Raw genomic sequence first — 21,939 nt, 5'->3', positions numbered from 1 at the left:
AAACACACTTGGAATACTAAAACCAGTTTTGGTATAAAAAAGATGTTGAGATGCTAGAAAGAGTGCAGAAAAGAGCAACAAAAATGATAAGGGGATTGGACACTAAAACATATGAACAGTTACAGGATTGGATATCTAGTTTAATTAAAAGAAGGACTAGGGGTGACATGATAGCAGTGTACCAATATCTAAGGGACTCCTATTCTCCAAAACACTAGAAGGCAAGACAAGAAACATTGGATGGAAACTAATCAAGGACAGAAGCAACCTAGAAATAAGGAGACATTTCCTGATAGTTAGAACAATTTATCAGTGGCACAAACTGCCTCCAGAAGTTGTGAATGCTGCAACACTGGAAGTTTTAAGAAGAGCTTGCACAATCATTTGACTGAAATGGTATAGGGTTTCCTGCTTGAGCAAAGATCCCTTCCAACTCTTTACATACCTTTACATACCTGTATTTTCTGTATTACATACCTCTTTACCCCATTACATACCTGTATTTTCTATTTTTGAACACCTGAATCTATTAAAGAGTTCAAAATATGAGATAATAGCAGATTCCCCTTTACTATCCTTCTTTTCTCTACAAGAATAACCCAGTGAGGCGAGTTAGGCTAAAACTGATTCATCCAAGGTCACCCAGCTGGTTTTCATGGCAAAGGTTGGACTTGAACTCATGGTCTCTTGCTTTCTAGCCCAATGCCTTAACCACTAGACCAAATATACAGTATACAGAAAAATGGAGCAGTTTATAACAGCACCTTCTGTATTCCTCTCAATTCCTGTTAAGAGCATTTAAATTTGAGGGATAACAGATATGAAAGAATAGGGGCATAATTTGTTCCTTTGAGTGTATAAACAGGGTTAATGATTCAATATTTTTTCCTAATATAGCCCAGTTTGTATATGTATGCTTTTGGGTCAGTGTGGATTTCTGGTGACTGCCAAGACAAATACTGCAATTTTCTTGGAAAGATTTAAGAAATGTCCTAACCCTGCCTTCTTCTTAAAGTTGATAGAAAGCGGCTGGCCCAAGGTCTCCCAGCTAACGTGGTGCCTAGGGCAGGACTAGAATTCACAGTCTCCCAATTTGTAGCTCAGTGCCTTAGGTACCACAGGTAATCCTTGATTTACATCCATTCCTTTAACCACCATTCAAAGTTACAACAGTGCTGGAAAAAGTGACTTATGATTGGTCCTCACACTTATGATCATTGCACGTCCTTGCAACCACATAATCAAAATTTGGTCATTTGGCAACAAGCATGTATTTAAAATGATTGCAATGTTCTAATCACCATTTGCGACCTTCCCAACAAGCTTCAAACAAGAACAGCCAATAAAAGCCAAATTCACTTAATGACCATGGCTAGAAGATTGTTAAACTTGGGTCTAATTTAGTTAACAATTGTATTGCAATGGAAGTTGCAATTCCAAGTGTGGTCATATGTAAAAGACTACCTTTACCTCAACTGGCTTCCTTTCTAGCCCAATTACCAGTACTTGTTTCTCTTATATCAACTCCAGTCTCAGTCTCAGTCTCAATCTTTCTCTCCCTCCTTCCCTCTCTGCAATACCTAATCAAGTCTATAACTGATTCCTATATACACTGATTCAGATAATTTTACAGTATCTACATTTATTACTGACTGGAAGCCCCTAACAGATGAATTGCATAAAACAGAAAAGTGAACATTTGATTAATGATTTTGGTGACTAGGCAGGATAGATTATAGAAAGAAGCATGATGAGAAAGAGAAGATTGGAAGTCATTTCTTTGTATCTCTTTTCGTTTTCTATTTTTCTTTGACCTTTTCTTTCTTTCTTGCACTTCTTAGCTTTGTCTTTGTTTTTTTTTCCTTCCTTGCTTTATGCTAGTTTGAATTAATTTTTTATCTTTCTTTTTATAATGTTTAATAAAATTACTTTAAAAAGACATAGTCTAGGTATTTTCTGCATAGATGCACAAATTACTGTTGAAGTATCCTCGATACTACAAAATGCCAATTATTTATGACTGATCTGTTTCTGGCATCTCAGGTTTCACAATGCAAAATAAACAACTTCTTATAAGTTTGCTAATATTGACAACAGAAAAATCAATCATGTAGTTAGCCATAATTTGTAAACATTTAAAGGTCATCAGTTAGAAGAATCACATTCACTATTTCAGGTTTTTTTTTTTAGGTTAAAACTTTGAGCAGAATAGATCAATTTCACTTAAAATAGAAGAGTATTTTCTAAGGTAAAAGGGGATTTTAAACTGAAATATTTAGGGTGGGTTGGGTTTTTTGTTTTTTGCTTTTTCTAAAATACATTTTGGTCACATTTTCCCTTTACACTGACGAGAAAAAAAAAAGGAATAATGCTAGAAATTTGAACTGTCATGCAAAAGATGTTTGACATTAGATTAAGAATGATGTGTGGTTCAGTTTTCCTCAAGTTACATAATCCTTGTTTTTTTAAAAATAAAGTTGATGTCAACAAAAACAAAGCTATGTCAGCTGTTCATAGTCTTTAATAAAGTCAGCTTTTCTTATAAGAAGACCTTGCTTACGAATAAAGGACAATATTTGTATCTCAGGGCTGAAATGAGAGGTCCTTGATGCTTTCTGAACTTGGTTGTTTTCTTGCAAGAAAGAATGAGAGCACCGAAAAAGACCACCCAATTACCACCCAAGGCTTCCTTGCCAGTTAAATCCGGGTTCCATCTTTTTCCTGGGTTTTTCATACCACAGAAAATACTGGTTCCTCTATCTCCAATCACATAGCAAAATAATATCCCATGTGTAATAACTAACAATATGCTTCCTTTTCTGACAAGTCAGTCTGCCTAATGATAAAGACTCATGATTAAAAATGCTAAATGTTCTATCAATGCCAAGCTTATTTTTGGTCACTTCATTTTTACTCTGAGATACCAATTTGTCTGTCTGTATATACTTCTTCAACGTGATATTGGTTTCGCTATACAGTTCTGTTATTCCTTTAACTTGTTTGAAATAAAATTTTCATGCACTATTACACTAAATCCCTGTATATAATAGGCAGCTGCTATTCACAAATGGCACGGAGCTTTGTGATGCAGGACACAAATAAGCTTGGGAAATGTGCTGTAAGGCATCATGCTAATTAACAGAATAACTTCAGGATTGGAATTTTACTATCAAAAGGACTAAAGACAGACTAAAGGTTGCTTCTGCGATGGTATGAGATCAGATGAACATAAGGACCTTCCCCTTAAAAAATAGTTAACAGGGTGTGTTTATGCCACAGTAGGTGGGATAAGATGATGAACCTCTATCATAATTCTACCAAAGTTTACTGATGTATTAATTGAACAGACTGAGAGAAGGAAAAGGAAGGCTGTATGTTCTGTCTATTTAATTTTGTGTGTGTGTGTGTGTGTGTGTGTGTGTGTGTGTGTGTGTTGTTATGGGGGGGGAGACAATACAATCTGTAGATGCCCTAGGTATCTATTTCCAAAGCCTTGGATGGGGCCATTAGATATTTTTTAAAAGTGTCACAAAATTGCAATCATTTTAATAAATAATAGTTAGAAACAATCATATCAATTGTATTTCATAAATATGATTTAAAATGAAATCAAATGCTTTTTAGGGAGGGACCTAGTCTATTTCTTTCTTTTAGATGCCGTTGCCTTTAGATAAGCCTAGAGATGAAGGGTAGGGAATCTCTGACTATTTAGAAATGACCATTTTTAATTATTGGCAACACTGAGACTGACAGCTGTAGATATCGAAGAATGGAGATTTGCAGGTTTTGAACTACTCTATATAATAATGTATCATAAAGCAATATACAATTGTTTTATCATTGCTGATCCATTTTGAACTTTTGAAATACAAATGGATAAATCCTAAATCTTGATATGCTGGCACAAACATCATCAAATAATTACATTATACAGTGTGATGCTAAAGGGGAATATGCAAACATACTATAACATAAAAATAATAATATTGAGATGTGGGACATGCAAGAAATATGTTTGTTAACCTCTGTTTACTGTTCATTCCTAGGAAAATGTCTTAACACATCCAAGAGTAAGAAATGTCTTAAATGACAGTAACTTTTACATACGCACTGAAAAGAGAATTTGAACACTCCACATATAACAATATGTATCCTGTGGGATCATGTAGGATCAGGATGTTTCTTTGCAGATGCAATTCATTTCATTCCCCAAATTGATATTCTCTGTGCTTTATATCTACTGCATAACATTCATTCATTCATTCATTCATTCATTCATTCATTCATTCATTCTTACCTTTTGGTATTACTATCACCAGAGTGTGGGTTTCAACGTGGGTTTCAGTCATGTTGTTGTAAGCAGTGCATATATATTCTGTTTTCTGTGTCACCTTCTCAGATGCAATTTCCAGAAATCTTCCATATTGTACTGGATATATGGAGTTGTTTGCTTTCAGGATCCATGAATAAATGTTTGGTGGATTGGAATCTGCTGAGCAGTACAGCTGAACAGCATCACCTTTATCAAGTGTAAACACTTTTCCTACTTTCTGGCCTTTAGCAGTATTTATGGTAAGTCCATAGGGTCCATCTTGGTAAACATCACAGTGACACAGAGAGAAAGAAAATAGATTCAACAGATGGGACATGCATATATTCTGCTTAATCCATTGCAACATACTTCCACTAACTGCTTGATAAGGATAACTTCAACCCATCCCCAGCCTCCTGCAAAGAAAACCTCTGCCTGTCTTTTCTTGTCCATTACAAAACTGGGACTCTTGGATGAAGGAATGCACACATTCAGATTCAGAACACCATTGAAATATAGAAAGAAAAGGCATACACAATGTTTTATCTTGCAATTCACTTTCAAGGAGCTCTGGGTAGCTTACAACATTATAAAGCAAAATTTAAAAATATTAAACATTGAAATTAACAAAACTCGAGTAAAGCAGGAACCACCGTATCAATGAGGTGGAGGTGAGATCTTCTTAGTCTACTAACCATCTGGCAGGTACTACTAGCATCATGGCATCTTTCCTTTGCTGTTTGATTAATGTCAGTTTCAGCCACTAGACCTAGAAACCTATGGTTGTTGTTGATATAAGCCTTCGTTTGTTGATAATACTGTGTATACCTCTGTCTAAGGTTCCTAAAAAGTATTCTTCACCTGATCACTGAGAACTTTGAGAGAAGGCTATGCTTGGGCATATTGAATAGGAAAAGCCATGGTTTGCCTAAACATGGTTTGTTCAGTTGTTTGGATTTCATATAGCACTTTGACACAAGCTTTCCTCAATGTGATATTCTCCCTCTATCACAATTTCTAGAATTCTCAGGAAGTCTGTTTAACAAAGTATTTGAGGAGTACTACTTCCGGCATATAGAGAAGGTGCCAGATGGGTAAGTTTACAAATCACAGTTTGGACTTACAAAACTACAAGCAAGTGTAATTTAATGTTTATGAGAACCATTACCTAATACAAGCAAGCATATGTATGAGATTACATATGCTCAGGAAACCAGAGAATGGTTGACTAAAGTTGTATTATTTCCATTTTGTGGCAAACTAGAGTTTATTTTAACTAAGGTTTTCTTAGGAAGCCATAGACTGGGTCCACACTACACACTTCACTTTTTAAAAATCAAGTTTACTAAAAAATACAATTCTTTAGATTTATACTAAATTCCAATTTACAAACTGCAAAATTTGATTTTATACACTGTGCTAACATAAAATTAAACAAACCATGTCATTGCTTAGCAGAGAATTAGGGACATGCAGAACTAGCAAAATCAGGAAGCTACGAGACTTATAAATGCTGGTACAAATATGGAGGAAGTGCTATAAATACATATTGAAAATCATTAGTTTGAGAATAGCATGCAATAAATGATATTGCCTCAGGAACAGCTTGAAGGAAGTAGTGGAGTAGGATTTGTTCTACCATGTTGTGTGCTGTTAAAAAAAATTACTTCTCCTTTTCTCATTTTTTGTATTTTTCCAATTTCTGTTCTTTATTATGACTCTCTGGCACTGCTAAGGAACATGAAGTATAGTGCAGTTTGCTCATTGCTTTTGATGTGAATTAGCTTTGATTGACCAGTTTGCAATAGGAATATAGTAACAAAACAAAATTATACTCTCTCCTGATTGCTACTGCCGACCTTTCTGCTTCCTTTTCTTAGGATTATCTTTGGCCACTTTATATCTAACATCTGTCATAACAAAAGGATATTTATTCTCTTATGAAGTATTGTGACTTTATGGTTTCCATCGCTGCAGTTTCACATTGTGATAAGGGGTGTAATTCTACATCAATAAAACAAAGCATGATAAGACAGTATCTGTGGCTCACATAATGATGCCCATGTTCACAGGCTTTCATGGATGCATTTTGGACTGTCTTTACATTTCTAGATATGAGACTTGAAATAATAAGTGTTCCATTAAAGCATTCTATGTAGGATTTTGATATTGGTCACTCCTATAATTTTGGGAAATTTATTCTTGAATATGGGATCAACTGAACTGTGTGGGAATTTAATGCACTAGATAATTTATCATATTTCTACCTAAAGAATCCAAAGCTCTGTAAAACCTCAAGTCCCATGGTTGGCTGCTCTAATTGGCACAAACTAGGATTTTGTGCTGATAGTGATCCAATTATGCAGATTGGGTGAGTTTAATCAAATGTAAATTCCCATAATGCTCCCTGATAGTCCTTGGTCAGGGATACCACCGTAGTTTAAAATAAAATTGTTATTAAATCCATTTACTTGTTACTACATGTATTGCCAACTCAAAATACTTAGATTGGAGTACTGACACAAAATATTAGAACCCTCTATAAGTTGTGGGTTCTGTTAAGGAACTGGAGCCTTGATGTCTCCCTAAGGATGTCATTTTCTAGATCTGATACTGGGGCAATATAGAATCACTATCTTATTCTGCCTATAAAAGTAGCTAGTAACTTGCTCAAACATGTATACTTAATTCTCTGTCCCCCTTTCCTGAGTGTGTTGAAGAGCTTTTGGTGGTGAAGATTACCATAAATACAACTGTGTACAAATGGGATAGTGGAAGAAAAAATACAATTGAAAAGATGACAACCATTACTCATTTTGTTCTGCACTGATGTATTTCAATATAAATCAGGTGTTTAATAAACTTGTTTCACCATTTTTATTTTTATACAAATAAAAAATGAACTGTGGCAGGATTTCCACTACTGGCTTTTGTCTTCTGGAATCATCCACTATTTTTTATACCTGTGGCAGCAGAAATGCTGCATGATGGCAAGCCTTGTATTTCTGTGATGCTCCCTAGAAGCTGGAAGTCACTAGGATTTAATGGTATGTGAATGGTCCTCGTGGAAAATTCTTTTATTAGTAAAGTAAAATTAATATTTTACATGTTTAAATAAAATACATTGAGGTTTTAAGACTATTTGTAACTAAAGATCTCTAGTAGGCCAGTACCTTTTTTTCGATATTCTGAGCAAAGGAGACCTTTTGCCACAGTAAAATCTATTTACTAAATGACTTGTAAAACAATAAATCATAACTTCTTAGCAACAATTTACTTCTCACTAGAACATAAGCAAATGTATCTGTCACCAGGAAACTGTAATCCATCTTGTTTTTGAACAGATGGTATTTATTGTGAGTGACCTTTACTATTACCCTAATTCCCCAGGCAGCAATGGCATATGGTCTTTGTAGCTTGTAGAGCTATTACTTGGTTGTTATTGAGAAAATTGACAGCCAATAGACAGAATTTTAAAATACCACTTACAAGTGTATTTTAATTATGTAACTTGAAAGCAATATTTGATGGAAAAAGTCATGGTGGATATTGGGCTTCTCTGTTTTTTTGGGGGGGGGGGGCGGGGCCATGATGGCTTACAAGTTCTTAAAGTTTCATGCAAATCCTCTTTGGTAAAAAGAAACAAGATTGTAATATTTGTTTAAATATGAACAAGGAATCAATCCACAGAATATCCCGTACCCTAATGTTTGTAAGCTACCTAGTCACCTCTAGATGAGATGGGGGCACACCAATCAAACAAATGAACATACCACTGCAATATTATATACAAATTAGCTTGTTATGGCTTAATTAATTTTATTTTAAAGAAAGCCTAGTTTACACAATCAGTTTACTCTTGTTTGTCTTGAGGCAGATGATAATCTTAACTAATGTTTAATGAGCCCAGCCAGTCCATAAGTCTATTCAACGAATCATGGTTTAGGTAAGCAATGGGTAAACCTGATACATAAAATCAGCTATCGTGAATTAAATTCTGTATTAATGTTACTTAGATTTATAATATTAGTTCTCAGCTGTATTGAGAAATAACCTCTATTCGCGTTGATTAATGTTTGTAGCAGTAATGTAGCATTCTAGCCATTTCACTAGATGGGACAACTCAACCAGCCTTTCAGGGAATTTATTTATTTATTTATTTATTTATTTATTTATTTATTATTTATTTATTTATTTATTTATTTATTTATTTATTTATTTATCATTCTTTCTTTCTTTCATTCATTCATTTATTCATTCATTCTCTGCCTTCATTATTTTTACAAATAATTCAAGGTGGCAACCATATCCAACACAACTTCCTCCTATTTTCCCTACGGCAACAAACTTTTGGAGTTAGTGAGACTGACTGGCATAAGGTCCCCCACCTGGCTTTTATAGCTAAAGTGGACTTGAACTCATGGTCTTCTACTCCTAGCCTGCTGACTTAATCATTAGAACAAACTGATCTCTTTTAATTTGTGATTGTTCAAATCTCTCTCTCTCCCTCTCCCTCTCTGTAGAATGAGCTTCCCAGTCTGGTAAGAATATTAAGCGTTTTGCAAGCTATTATGCTAATATATCTGAAAGAACAAGGCATCCTGAATAAAAGTCTGTACTATATATATATATAAAAAGTGAATTGCCTACATTAGTGTCCAGATAAGCATGTAATGTGCATGTGATTTTCTGAAGGCTAGTACCTTTAGCACTGAAATGGAATGGAAACACATCTATGTATGTTGTTCTGCATTACAAGGTGCTGGAGATGCCCAAGGTGTGACATTCACATTTATATTTGCGGTAGTATATTTAATCTTACCAGTGCTAAATAATAATTCATACTTTACTGTATACTCTCTCTACATCAAGCTATTTGCCACAGTAAAATGACAAGGCAAGACGGTCATGCTGCCTAATTCTCATAATATTCAAATACATTTGTTTATGGAATTGTTATACAGGTAGTCCTCAATTTACAACAATTCATTTAGTGACTATTTGAAGTTAAATGGCACTGAAAAAAAGTGATTTATAACCATTTTTCACACTAACAACCATTGCAACATCTCCATGGTCAAAATTCAGATGCTTGGCAATTGACTCATATTTATTATGGTTGCAGTGTCCTGGAGTCTTGTGATGACTTTTGATGACCTTCTGACAAGCAAAGTCAAAGGGAAGCTGGATTCACTTAACAACCTTGTTACTAACTTAAGAACTCCAATGATTCATTTAACAATTGTGGCAAGAAAAGTCATAAAATGGGGCAAAACTTACTTAATAACTCTCTCACTTAGCAACAAAAATTTTGGGCTTAATTGTGGTCATTAAGCAAAGGATTATTTGTGGTTTTTATTCATTACTTCCTTCATGAATTCACAGTAGAATGACAGCTTTATCTCTAACTACCTTAGAATAAGACTGAACTCAGTGGAAAATCTATTGTTCGGGCTTGAACAGTGGAGTTCAGAGAGCCCTCTCTGAGCTAGTTGGTTGCTTGCAGACATTTCATTTACCCAACTAGGTAACATCATCAGTGCAAGTAAGTGAGGACTGCCTCCTTGGTGGTTCTGAATTAGAGATACGGATTTTAATCTGGGAACAATATGTGGCTTATCTGGAAATTACGGAGCAGTAGGTCCATCAGGTTTAACCAGCATGGGCAACCAAAGAAGGAGCAAATGATATCACAATCATAATATCATTGTGCAAATTATATAAATCACATTACATGATAAGGTATTGCAAGCTAACCGGGTAACTTGATAGTGAGATGGGAAATATATAAATCTAATAAATAAAATATACACTCTGTCATTATGGCTTCTGTTGAAAGCTACGCTAGTTAGCATGCCCAATACCAAAGACGAATTTAGGTCCAGCAATTCATATAGCTAACAGAAGGAAGAGAATGAGAAACAGTAAGAAAACAAATGGGCATACTCCATTAAATTGATTGGGTTTATCTATCTTCAAGTGAAACTTCCCTATTTGAACTCATATCTATTCTATGCATTACAGCTTTTTAACATTTGTTTTTTAAAAAAACTTTCCTAATTTCCTTTCCATCTTCTCTATTTGACTAAATTCCATTTACTTTTTATCATGTTGCTTTAATGGAATATGCTTTAGAGTCAACAAAAACGTTGGAAGCATTTGGAGGAGGAGATCAAGTGAACTGGTTGGCTTACAGCTTTGTAAAGATATTTTTCTAAGCCTTTTTTCCTACTGGTCAAATCCCATCTGCCTCCAACATACTGCATGGAGCTAATGCATGTAACCAATCTGGATTATTTTTATTATACACTTCTTAATGCTTACTGTCTTAAATATTTTGTGCTACTGTTTTATGTTGCATTTTATATTGCAATTTATACAAATATTTTTCTAAAACAAACCATATTGAAATGATCTGAATAAGATGACATAAAGTTTCAAACTAATAGGCTAATGAGCAATTGCCATAGATCATGATATCATTTTCAATTGTATATTGTTTCACAGGTGTCAGCTTAAGTAAATATATCCAGTGTCCTATATTGATTTTGCACCTAAATTAAGAATGTTAATGATATGGACTTTACGGTTTAATTGTTCTTGCTTGTCTAGACCTGACTAGGGATTTGGATTTGGATTTTTTTTCTCTAACATTCCACCATGAAGCAAAACAGGAACTTCTTCTGAAAAATTAAACATAATGGCAGTGAGAGGCCTAAAAGTGAGCCTTAAGAGAGGAGGGGAAAATACAGTGTTGGAAATTTCTATCTCCCCTCTTTCTTTTCCCAGCCTTCATGGGTGGATTTCTCCTATCATCAGGAACAGCCAAAGAAGTATGATAATTGGATAAGAGACATTTTATGACTTTCCAGCTCTTTATCAGATACTTAAGTTGAAAAAGAATTTTCTGTTCTTGTGGTAATCTTCACTAAAATTTATAATATTTATAATACATTTTTGCTGGAAAGGCTTTAGGAGTCTAACAGCTTTGTACAACAAGGTTTCCAAGAACAGGTTTTGATTTTTCTGTCCATTTCAGCAGTGCTCTGACATGCATACTGAAGACGGAGACTATGGTTTAAGTAAAAGTTAATAAGTACTCCATTTTAATTCCATATACAATCATAGAATTCAAAGTGGAATACACAGTATTCAAATTGTCTATCTTCCAGGCATTGGCCAATTCTAAATGTTGGATATATAGAAATTTAACTAGGTTAACTTTGGGATCCTAGACTCTCAATTCACAGTACCAACATAAAGAAAATGCTGAAAAATCTTCCATCCCCTGAAAAACAACAACACCTTGCATAACTCATAAACATAATACAGTAATTTAAAGGACCTACGTTAGAGTTCAGGAAAATGTTGAATCATTTTTTTCTTCGTTTTTTTTTACCATGACTATATACACTATCACAAATGACAGTGTAACGAGTTCCTCTTTCAAATCAACAAATACCTACTATTACTGTAGAATGGAATGTCTGCAGGCATTTCATTTTTCTTTCTTTCTTTCCTTCCTTCCTTCTTTCCTTCCTTCCACCCACCCACCCACCATCTACTTACAATATATTGTTGGCATGATCATATCACTCATCATGGCACCGATAGGGTTGGTTACTAAACAGCTGTAGTTCCCAATAGCTTCTTTAAGAACGGGGGCAATGGAAAGTGTATCTTTCTTTATAATCATGGAGCCATTGCTGCTATCTTCAATTGGATTTTCATTTTTCATCCATTGATAAACCACCCTTGTGCCTTCTTCCACCATACATTTCAAAGTGATGTTTCCTTTTTTTTCTACAACTCCAGATGAGGGTTCCATATATATGACAGGCTTGGTGAGAGGCACTGCAATGGAAACGACATTGGAAGTTATGATGATGTCATTTCTGTTATTTACATACAGGGGTCTTCAAACTTGACAGCTTTAAGACTTGTGGACTTCAACTCCCAGAATTCTTCCTCCAGTCATGTTAGCTCAGGAATTCTGGGACTTGAGGTCCATAAGTTTTAAACCTGCCAGGTTTGAAGACCCTTGAGTCATACAGCATCCGTACAGCCTACATTTGTGCTAATAGAAGAGGGTGAGAACTGTCACTGGTTGCATTTGGGACCTCTGCAAGAGGTGGGCCCTCAACCCAAAAACTTTCTTAAAAAAACAAATTGTCTTTTTAATCCCAAATGTATTCCACAAAGATGATCAGCTTTGTTAAATATTCAGTCAAATATTCTGAAACATCCTGATGTGTGCAATAGACAACAGTATGTCATACAACTGTGAATATCACCTTATGAAATGTATTTTAATTTTTAAGAATTTGCAGAATATATGCTAAGCTTGTGCCTTTCCTGCAATAATGCTGGATTTTGATTATTCCCCCATTAGATTTTTCTCTCAAAGTCTTTTTTTTGGTTCATCAGGCATCCTCAAATAACTCAGAGTTATGACCAGGGGTGGGATTCAAATTTTTAACAACCAATTCTGTGGGCATGGCTTAGGTGGTGTGTGTGGCTTGGTGGTCATGTGACTGGGTGGACATGGCTTGGTGGTCATGTTATTGGCTGGGTGTGGCCAACTCAATATCACTCACATCGAGGCACGCATCTCCTCCCCTGACCTCTCATGACTGTGGGGATGCTGCAACAGTCGTAAGTGTGAAAAATGGTCATAAGTCACTTTTTTCAGTGCCATTGTAACTTTGAATGGTCACTCCACACAAGCAAAGTACCAGCAAAGGAGGGGGGAAAAAACTCCAGAGAGGTTCCTGAGACAGGAAGTCTAGTCCTGCCAAGAATGTAATAACGGTTAATGGAGAGGAAGTTTCTGTAAGCAACACCAGAATGTTTCCTTCCTGCCTTCCTTGCAGGATTAGGCCAGTAATTTCTTCTAACAACCGGTTCTCCAAACTGCTTAGAATGTTAACAACCTGTTCTAGCGAACAGGTGTGAACTGGTAGAATCCTACCCCTGGTTATGACGAGATTCTTCTCAATGTCCAATTTTCTGCATAGCTGCACTTTATGGTGTAAAAAGATGGTAAACTTTTATCCCTTTCATCCCATATCATAGGAGCAGGTATAAAGATGCTAGCACGAGGTTGGGTTCAGGCAAGAGTGAAGAAACCTCCCCCAACCCACCAAGGGTCAATTCAGTGACCAATCAGGATTATTGATGTGGCCACATGACATGGACTACATTTCCCAGGATACCTTAACTACATTTACCCTGATGCATTCCCTTAAGGGGACAGCTCCCAATTACTAACTAACTATACTGATTCCCATTAACTATAAACTATCTGGACAGCACACTGCTGCCAGGAAGTTCTCTCAGCAGCATTACTTCACTACACTGAATGTTCAGCAGGACAGATTGTGGCTTTGGGGAAAGCCCAGAAAATGTCACAGATAAATAAGGAATGGAGAACCTATGACCTTTAGATGAACTCCAATTCCCAACAGTCACAGCCCATATGGTAAATATTGGTAGACAGACATATATCCCAGCGTTTCAAATTACTTACCATCAACAGTAACCTTAATCTTTTCACTTACTGATTTTGTCCCTTTGCCACGGATATTAATTTTTACAATATAATTTCCTTCATCACTTCTGTGTAAAGAGTTTATCAGTAAAGATGCATTTGGAGGCGAAAGTGTAAATTTCTGCCTATATTCTAAGTCTGGAACAACCGATTGATTGACAGAAATAACCAGATATTTAGGGTTTGTTGGTGGTTTTTCAAACAGCCATATTATCTGGATGTCAGAAATAGTAAAGTTGATACTATAAGCAACCTCAAGTCTGAGTGGCTGTCCTTCAATGCCATTGACTGTGTATGAGGGAATTGTCATTTTTAATGGAGAAGAAATGCCTGCAGCAGAAAGATTATGTATATTAGAAGTGGAAAAATACACAGTACTTGCTTCAGTTCTATTGTAATATATCTTAAATTATTTCAAAACTAATCATCACTTGTTATATATCACATGTGTAAATTCATGCTATGACCATTTTGGTCCTCATCTATAATGCCATATATTTCTTTACGTGATTAAATTTTTATTCATATTGTGTTGGATATAAACATTACACACATCTCTCTGAACAGAATGGACAAAATAATAATAATTAACTGTTCAGGTTAACCATAAACAGTGAAGGAACAAACAGCCAAAAAATATTGCAGACGGGTATTCAGTAGAGAAGACATGAAGACCTTGGAAAAGATATTCAGATGCAAGACTTATATAACCATTGGTTTGAAAGTATCAATTTTAAGATAAAATTTGGAATATCTCATATAAAATGATGGAATAAATAGTTTAGTCATGGATGATTAATAACCGATAAATATATAAGCATATGTTAGTTTGACAATGTGAAAATAAATATAAACTGTGAGTAAATGACTATAAAAGGATAGCACAAAAGATTTGTAACCAACTGACACACTGTATGTATATAAAATGGAAGATGGTTTTATGTTTTTATGTTTTGTATGTGTATGTTTGTTTGTTTTTTTAAAAAAAACCAAGGCAAAAAAAAAAAAAGATATTCAAATGCCAAGATGTGTCTATACCTACACAAACCAGAGTCATGCAAGCCATGGGATTCTTTGTGACATGCCATAGAAGTGAAATAAGCAGGATAGGAATAATATTAATGCATTTGAAATGTGTGTTTGGAAAACTCTTTAAAATACTGTGGATAGCCAAGAAACTAAACTGATGGACCATTAAACAAATCAACCTGAAGTTTTCATTTGATGCACAAAAGACCCGGCTAAAATTGTTCTTCTTTGGACACATTAAGTGAAGACCTAGGTCTTTTTTAACCTCTGCTGATTACAACCATAGAATATTCATTTTTCCTTTAATATTTTCTTGCTATTATTGGTTGACTAATCCAGAGCAAACAATATTGCTTCTTGATTGATTTGAATGGCTAGGGGAGGCACAAGGGGGTATAACATGGATTCAAAAGAGCGTGCAAGAGGTAACACGGTGGTTGGGGAGAGTGCACAGAGGTACACAAGAGGTGTTGGTTGGGAATGCATGGGGATGCATGGTGTTGTGGCATATGTCAGGAAACTCTGCAGGGTGAATAATGGGTGCTATGTGAATCCAGCAGGGTATATAGAATGTGTGAATGGGTGACATGGCTCAAATTCAGAACAGCTGGAGAGGTAGGGTGGGTGGGAGAGTCTTACCTAAAGAATTTGTGACCTTCCCTGTCGGCTTTCTAATTTTAAACACTCCCTGTAAGCTTCCCATAAGCAAAAGACTTTGCTTGAAGGAAGCTGGCAGGGAATGCCAGCAACCACGATCAAGTTTATACTTCATGCCGGCTGCCTCATTTATTTGTGGGAAACTGGCCAGGAGTATTGGAAATGACAATCATGAGACCATAGTCAACTATGGTGATGTGGTAGCATGGTAGCAGTTGCCAAACATCTGAATTTTAATCAAATGACTGTGGGGATGCTTCAAAACTTGTAACTGTGAAAAAATGGTTGTAAATCACTTTAGTGCAGCTGTTGACAACCCATGGCTCCAGAGACACATGCGGCTCTTAGGGCCCTCTGCTACGGCTCCCTATCCCATCACTGGCTGGTCCCTCCCCTCTCATTCACTCCTCACCTTCCCTGAGAAAGGAAGGGTGATGGTGGCGGATGGAGATTTGCTCCATATTCCAGAGCGGGAGTGAATCGCCCCTCTTACGTGCCTCTTCTTCAGGCCATTGTTGGTGCAGCACACACCTTGATCATTCGGGGAAACACACGACTTCCTCCCCATCTGAGACACTGGCTGGCTTGGTATGGCTGACGCCACCACTCTCACTGTCTCCATGATGCGCTCGCTGCTCTTGCAGCGCCTTGTGCAGCACTTAAATTTAGCATGCTTCACAATGGGGGAGAAGGCATCCCCTCCTCTTCCTGGAGCCATTATGATGTGGACCATTGGCTGCAGCCGGTTGCGCATCTTCCTGAGCGGCTGAGCTGCGCACAGCACCGACATTCTGGTCTAATTATGCTGTAACTACCATTTGGTTTGCAGAGGTAGACCCATGTAGTGTACACTACTATACTTTAGTAGTTTATTGAACTAACTACAGGTACTCATCTTAAAATATTTCATTTAGTGACTGTTCAAGGTTACAGTGGCACTAAAACAGGGACCTGCAAACTTAAATACTCAAAAGAGCCATTTGGATCCGTTTCCCACAGAAAACACCAAGAGCCACAAAACCTGAGTGGGCATGGCCATCTCAACATCACTCCAACCCAGTCACATGACACACACCCCCAGCCATACCTAGCCAGGTTTTGTGGCTGCTGGTAATTTCTTTTCTCTTGGAAACAGGTATCTCTCTCTTTCCCTCTCATCTCTCTTTCTCTCACCCTCTCTCATCTCTTTCTCCCTCTTTCTCATATCTCTCTCTCCCTCTCATCTTTCTCCCCCTCTCTCATCTCTCTGTCTCCTTCTCTCTCATCTCTCTCTTTCTCTCATCCTCTTTCATCTTTCCCCCTCTCTCTTTGTCTTTCTCTCATCTCTCTCTCTCTCTCCCTCCTTCCTGTCAGCTGAACCCAGCAGGGCTGGTCCCACTCCTCGCCCTGCCCTCCCAGTCACTCCTCACCTGCCCTGAAAAGAGAAGGGTGATGGTGATGGATGGAGACTCGCTTGATATTCCAGAGCGGGAGCGAAGCACCCCTCTACTTGCCTCTTCTTCTGGCCATTGTTGGTGCTGCGCGTACCTTGACCACTCGGGGAGATGCGAAACTTTCTCTCCGCCCCTAGACACTGGCCAGGCCCGGCTGCAGCCGATGCTCTGCATCATAATGGGCTCCAGGAGGAGGAGGGGATGCCATCTCCCCCATTGTAAAGCACGCTAAATTTAAGTGTGCTGTGCAAGGCGCTGCGAGAATGCCATGGAGGTGGTGAGAGCAGAGGTGTCAGCCGCAGCTGGGCCAGCTAGTGTCTCGGATGGAGAGGAAGTTGCGTGTCTCCCCAAACGACTGAGGTGCACTGAGGTGCACGCAGCACCAACAATGGCCAGAAGAAGAGGCAAGCAGAGGGGCGCTTCGCTCCTGCTATGGAATATGGAGCAAATCCCAGGGCAGGCAAGGAGTGACTGGGAGGGGAGGGTGAGGGGTGGGGCCAGCCACTAGTAGATTCAGCCAACGGGAAGCCACAGCAGGCGGACAAAACAGCTTCATTTATCAGGGAACCTGAATTGATTCTTGATTTAAATAATATGGTAAAAAGCTCCCAAAGAAGAAGAAAGAACATCAGCAAAAACCCCCACAAAACTCATCTGTTTTTGGAAATATTCAAGAGGGAACACACACACACACACACACACACACACACACACACACACACACACACACACACATGAGAGAGAAGAGAGGGGGATATGAGAGGGAGGGAGGGAGAGAAAAGAGAGGGAGAGATGTGAGGGAGAGAGAGATGAGAGGGAAGGAGGAAGAGAGAGAGATGAGAGAGAAAGAGAAAGAGGGAGAGAGAGATGAGAGAGGGAGAAAGAGAGACAGAAAAAGAATGACAGAGAAAGAGAGAGAGATGAGAGAAAGAAAGATAGAGAGGGGAAAAAGAAAGATGAGAGCAAGAGCAAGATGAGAGCAAGAGAGAGATGAGAGAGAGAGAGAGAGAGAGAGAAAGACAGAGATACCTGTTTCCAAAAGAAAAGAAAATACCGGAGCCACAAAACCTGGGTAGGCATGGCTGGGTGTGTGTGTCATGTGACTGGGTTGGAGTGAGTGAGGTTGAGTTGGCCACACCCCCATCAGAATTAGATCAGAATGCAGTGGCTCAGATTTTGGCAGATGGTCACTATCAAAAGTTCATCACATCTATGCTTCTGGCTTTGAATAGGCTTTGTTTCCTATCAGTTTCTATGTGCAATTTAAATCAGAATCAGAGCTGTACCTTGGAGGTCTTCTAGTCCAGCCCCCATTCAAGCAGGAGATCCTATACCAGTAGTGGTGAACCTATAGCAAGTATACCAGAGGTGACACTCAGAGCCCGTTCTGTGGGCACGCATGCTGTTGCCCCAGCCCAGCTCCATTGCGCTTCTCACCAATGGGGAAGACGGGGTCCTTTCCACCTAGAGCCCATTACGATGCAGAGTCACAATATGACCCTGCATCATCATGGGCTCGCTTGTGCCTCCCAGATGTCAGTTGCTTTTCCTGCAGAGCTGCCCATGCTATAATGTCCCACCTCCCTGCCGATGTTCGGCTTGGTGTGCTGCTCCTGGGACTCTCACCACCCAGCACCAGTTCAGGAGTTCCTTCTCCTCTCCCTGGGGGGCGGGGGAGAGAGAGAGAGAGAGAGAGAGAGAGGAGGAGGGAAAGAGACAGAGGCAGAGAGATAGAGAGAAAGAAAGAGAGAGAAGGAGGGAGAGAGAGGGAAGGACACAGAGACACAGAAAGAGAGGCAGAGAGAGAGATGGAGGGGAAAAGAGAGGGAGGAAGGGAAAGGGATATTACAAACATTTTTCTTTTTTATTGTTGCTAAACATAAGCAGAAAAAAATGAAGGGGCATAAAAGTGCATTTAGCACATTTTTCTTAGAACAATTAGCTGAACTCTGCCTTGTTTATCATTATTTTAGGTAGTAAAACCTCAGTACTCAGGTTAAAATGCCATGTTGGCACTTTGTGATAAATAAATGGGTTTTGGGTTGCAGTTTGGGCACTTGGTCTCTAAAATTTCGTCATCCTATACCATTTCAAACAAGTAACTGTCCAGTCTCTTTTAACTTTAAATTTTTAACCTTAACCTGTACATGACTTGCCTTTAAGATATCTCTGGAGACTTCTTTGTTCAATTTCAAAATTTCCAATGCAGAACTCATGGAAGAATCTAGTAACAGTTCCCAACTTCCATTTAAAAAGGAGAATGGAGGCCTACATATGTTGGTTTTCCATTACAGGACAAGTATTATGATGTGTGATATTTGATCGGCACTTGACTTACTAGCTTCAGAAAAATTACTTATAACAAGAAGGCATTTGTTCTTAATACGTGGCCACCTTGTTACTTGATTTGGTGATGTTAGGATTCCTATTTAATACTTTTAACTTTTGTGATTTTTATGATTATTTCTATTGGGATAATTCAAACATATCACTGATCTTTTGATTATGGCAAATAAAAATGAAATAAACCACAATTAAATAAACCATGGCCTAGTATGATTTATGAACCCAGGCATTAGAGATGGCCCTTGACTTAGAACCATTTGTTTAGTGATTTGGAACTTGTATTTCAGAGTTATAAATTGAATACAATATTGGGAATACCTAATTTGCTAATTACTTAATACAATTATTCCCTTCCACTATATTTGCAGCAATAGTATAGTGAGACATTCAATCTCTGTGTTTTCTAGCAGAACCATTGCTTTTCAGCATATGGTAATGCCAGAACTGAAATTAATTTATCATACGGATATTATATAAAGATATGTAAAATTTTATTCTAGTATGGTTCAGTGGCTAAGACACTGAGCTTGTTGATCAGAAACGTCGATAGTTTGGTGGTTCGAATTCCTACCAACACATAACAGAGTGAACTCCTGTTACTTGTCCCAGTTTCTGCCAACTTAGCAGTTCAAAAGCATGTAAAAATGTAGAAAAATAGGGACCACTTTGGTGGGAAGGTAACAGCATTCCATGTGCCTTTGGTGTGTAGTCATGCTGGCCACATGACCATGGAGATGTCTTCAGACAGCACTGGCTCTTTGGCTTTGTAACGGAGATGAGCACTGCCCCTTAGAGCCAGAAATGACTAGCACATATGTGGGAGGGGAACCTTTATCTCACTAAACCTAAGAAAATTCTTTTCCTGTGTTCCATTTTTGCTTTGGTATACAGATTTTTCTTTTATTAAAAACAAGTTTAGGAATGGTTGATACACAGATAACAAACTCCAAATATAATTTACCAATTTGTAAGAATCTGAAACATAAAATAAGCTTCTGAAGCAAATAATGCACTTTCTTGGCTTCTGCTGTCTGCTTGTGCTTTCTTTCTTTGTATTCAGTATAAACAAATTAGATATTCCCAAAGTGACCTCCAACTTTTGCCTAGGCTGCATTTGGCTTTTACATTAGTCTTAAAGTATTAGTAAGCACAACACCACCCTTGTTGACTAGAAACATCCTTCAACGTTTTTACTGAAATAAAAAAGATGACATAATATTTTGAGCTTCATACATAAACTGACATTCAATGGGGAGGATTTTAATTTTATTTAAAGGACTTTTCACTATCAATGATAGTATCATTTTGAAATTAACTTAGTTTAATTTTTTATTGTACTATAGTAGGACATAAGGTAGTCTGTTTGATTTTTAACACTGGGATTTATGACAGCCATTTGTCCAAATCCATTTAATTGTGAAATTATTAGGCAAAGTACACCAAGGTTTAACATAATGTATAAAACCCAGTGAATAGTCCCACAATGAAGAGAATAATGATATTGGAGCCAAATGCTAATTTTAAACCCAGTTTGCATAGGAATGAAATAAAATCTGTTACAAACCTGTTACTCTAAAGTAATGTGAAAATTTTTATATCTCCTGTATGTGTAATAAACCTGGGAACAATAATGCAGAAATAGGGAACCAGCAGCCCTCCAGACATTGCTGAACTACAGTTCCTAATATCTTTCACCTTTGATCACATGGGCTATTGCTGCTGAGAGTAGCATTTTAGCAGTTTTGGGAGAGCCATAATCACCCTTCTCCTGAAATACTATTACAAAAAAATCTACTTTTTAATTTCTATTGCTAAATATTTACTATTTATGGAAAATATAAATAAATTTAAGGAATATATTCAATTACCACATATGGCACCACAATTTTTTTTTAAAAATGCACTGGTTATATTCAATGATACACAAGAATAGTTGCTGTCCTTAATGTGTACAGTGTGTGTTGATTCAACCTTCCTAAAAAATAGAATATTACATAATGTGTGAACTATAGAATAATCTCGTCTACTCTGAAGAAAGTCTTACAGTTTATTCACCAAGAATCCACACAAGCAGTTACATTAATTGCAGTTTTCATTTATACAAACCCCATGGTGGTATTTTATTCTGTGATGCAAATAATATTAACACTACCAATTTTATATCCATAAAGCTAAGTTATTTATGTATTCTCTAAAGCCTTGGATAAAGTTTCAGAAAAGGACAGAAAATCATGCAGAATCTTACCTAAAAGTTGGTAGAGCACATATATTTGCAAGCCACAAAGCATGGTGTTGAAAAGTAGCTTGTTTTGTGTGAAGGCCATCTTCTTTCAGTGCATAGACTGAACCTTGGTCCAGCAGCTGTGGAGTTTATTTGTTAGGGAAATCAGGTGTGAGTTACGAGTCACTGCCTTGTCTTGCTTCAGGTGATTTGACTATGTGTATAAACGACACAGGGAGTAGAACACCTGTTAGATTAGTATTCAACATCTTCATTGCCTATAGCCCTATCATAATTCCCCATTCTGGTATGTTCACAGCAAATACAGAACATGATAAATTGGGCATACAGTATGAATCACTCAACACTGATAAAAAATAAATGAGCTTAA

General features: G+C 37.3%; 1 protein-coding gene across 1 annotated transcript in view; it reads right to left on the bottom strand.

Annotated features, from left to right (window-relative positions):
- The window catches only part of HEPACAM2 (HEPACAM family member 2), a 36,433-nt gene extending 14,777 nt beyond the window's left edge, over positions 1-21,656 (bottom strand). Inside the window, exons 1-4 of the mRNA XM_087948407.1 lie at positions 21,573-21,656; positions 13,842-14,192; positions 11,882-12,166; positions 4,298-4,591 (exon numbers count right to left, since the gene is read on the bottom strand). Of these exons, the coding sequence (XP_087804533.1) occupies positions 4,298-4,591; positions 11,882-12,166; positions 13,842-14,192; positions 21,573-21,651 (1,009 nt within the window). The 5' untranslated portion in view covers positions 21,652-21,656. The remainder of the gene's footprint in view (positions 1-4,297; positions 4,592-11,881; positions 12,167-13,841; positions 14,193-21,572) is intronic.
- Positions 21,657-21,939: the final 283 nt, after the last annotated feature.

Source organism: Notechis scutatus, chromosome Z, assembly GCF_049901735.1.
Source record: "Notechis scutatus isolate UNSWTSFEM ecotype Mainland chromosome Z, rNotScu1.2, whole genome shotgun sequence".
Taxonomy (NCBI): domain Eukaryota; kingdom Metazoa; phylum Chordata; class Lepidosauria; order Squamata; family Elapidae; genus Notechis; species Notechis scutatus.
The sequence above is the reverse complement of the archived record's forward strand: the minus strand, read 5'-3'. Positions and strand labels throughout refer to the sequence as shown.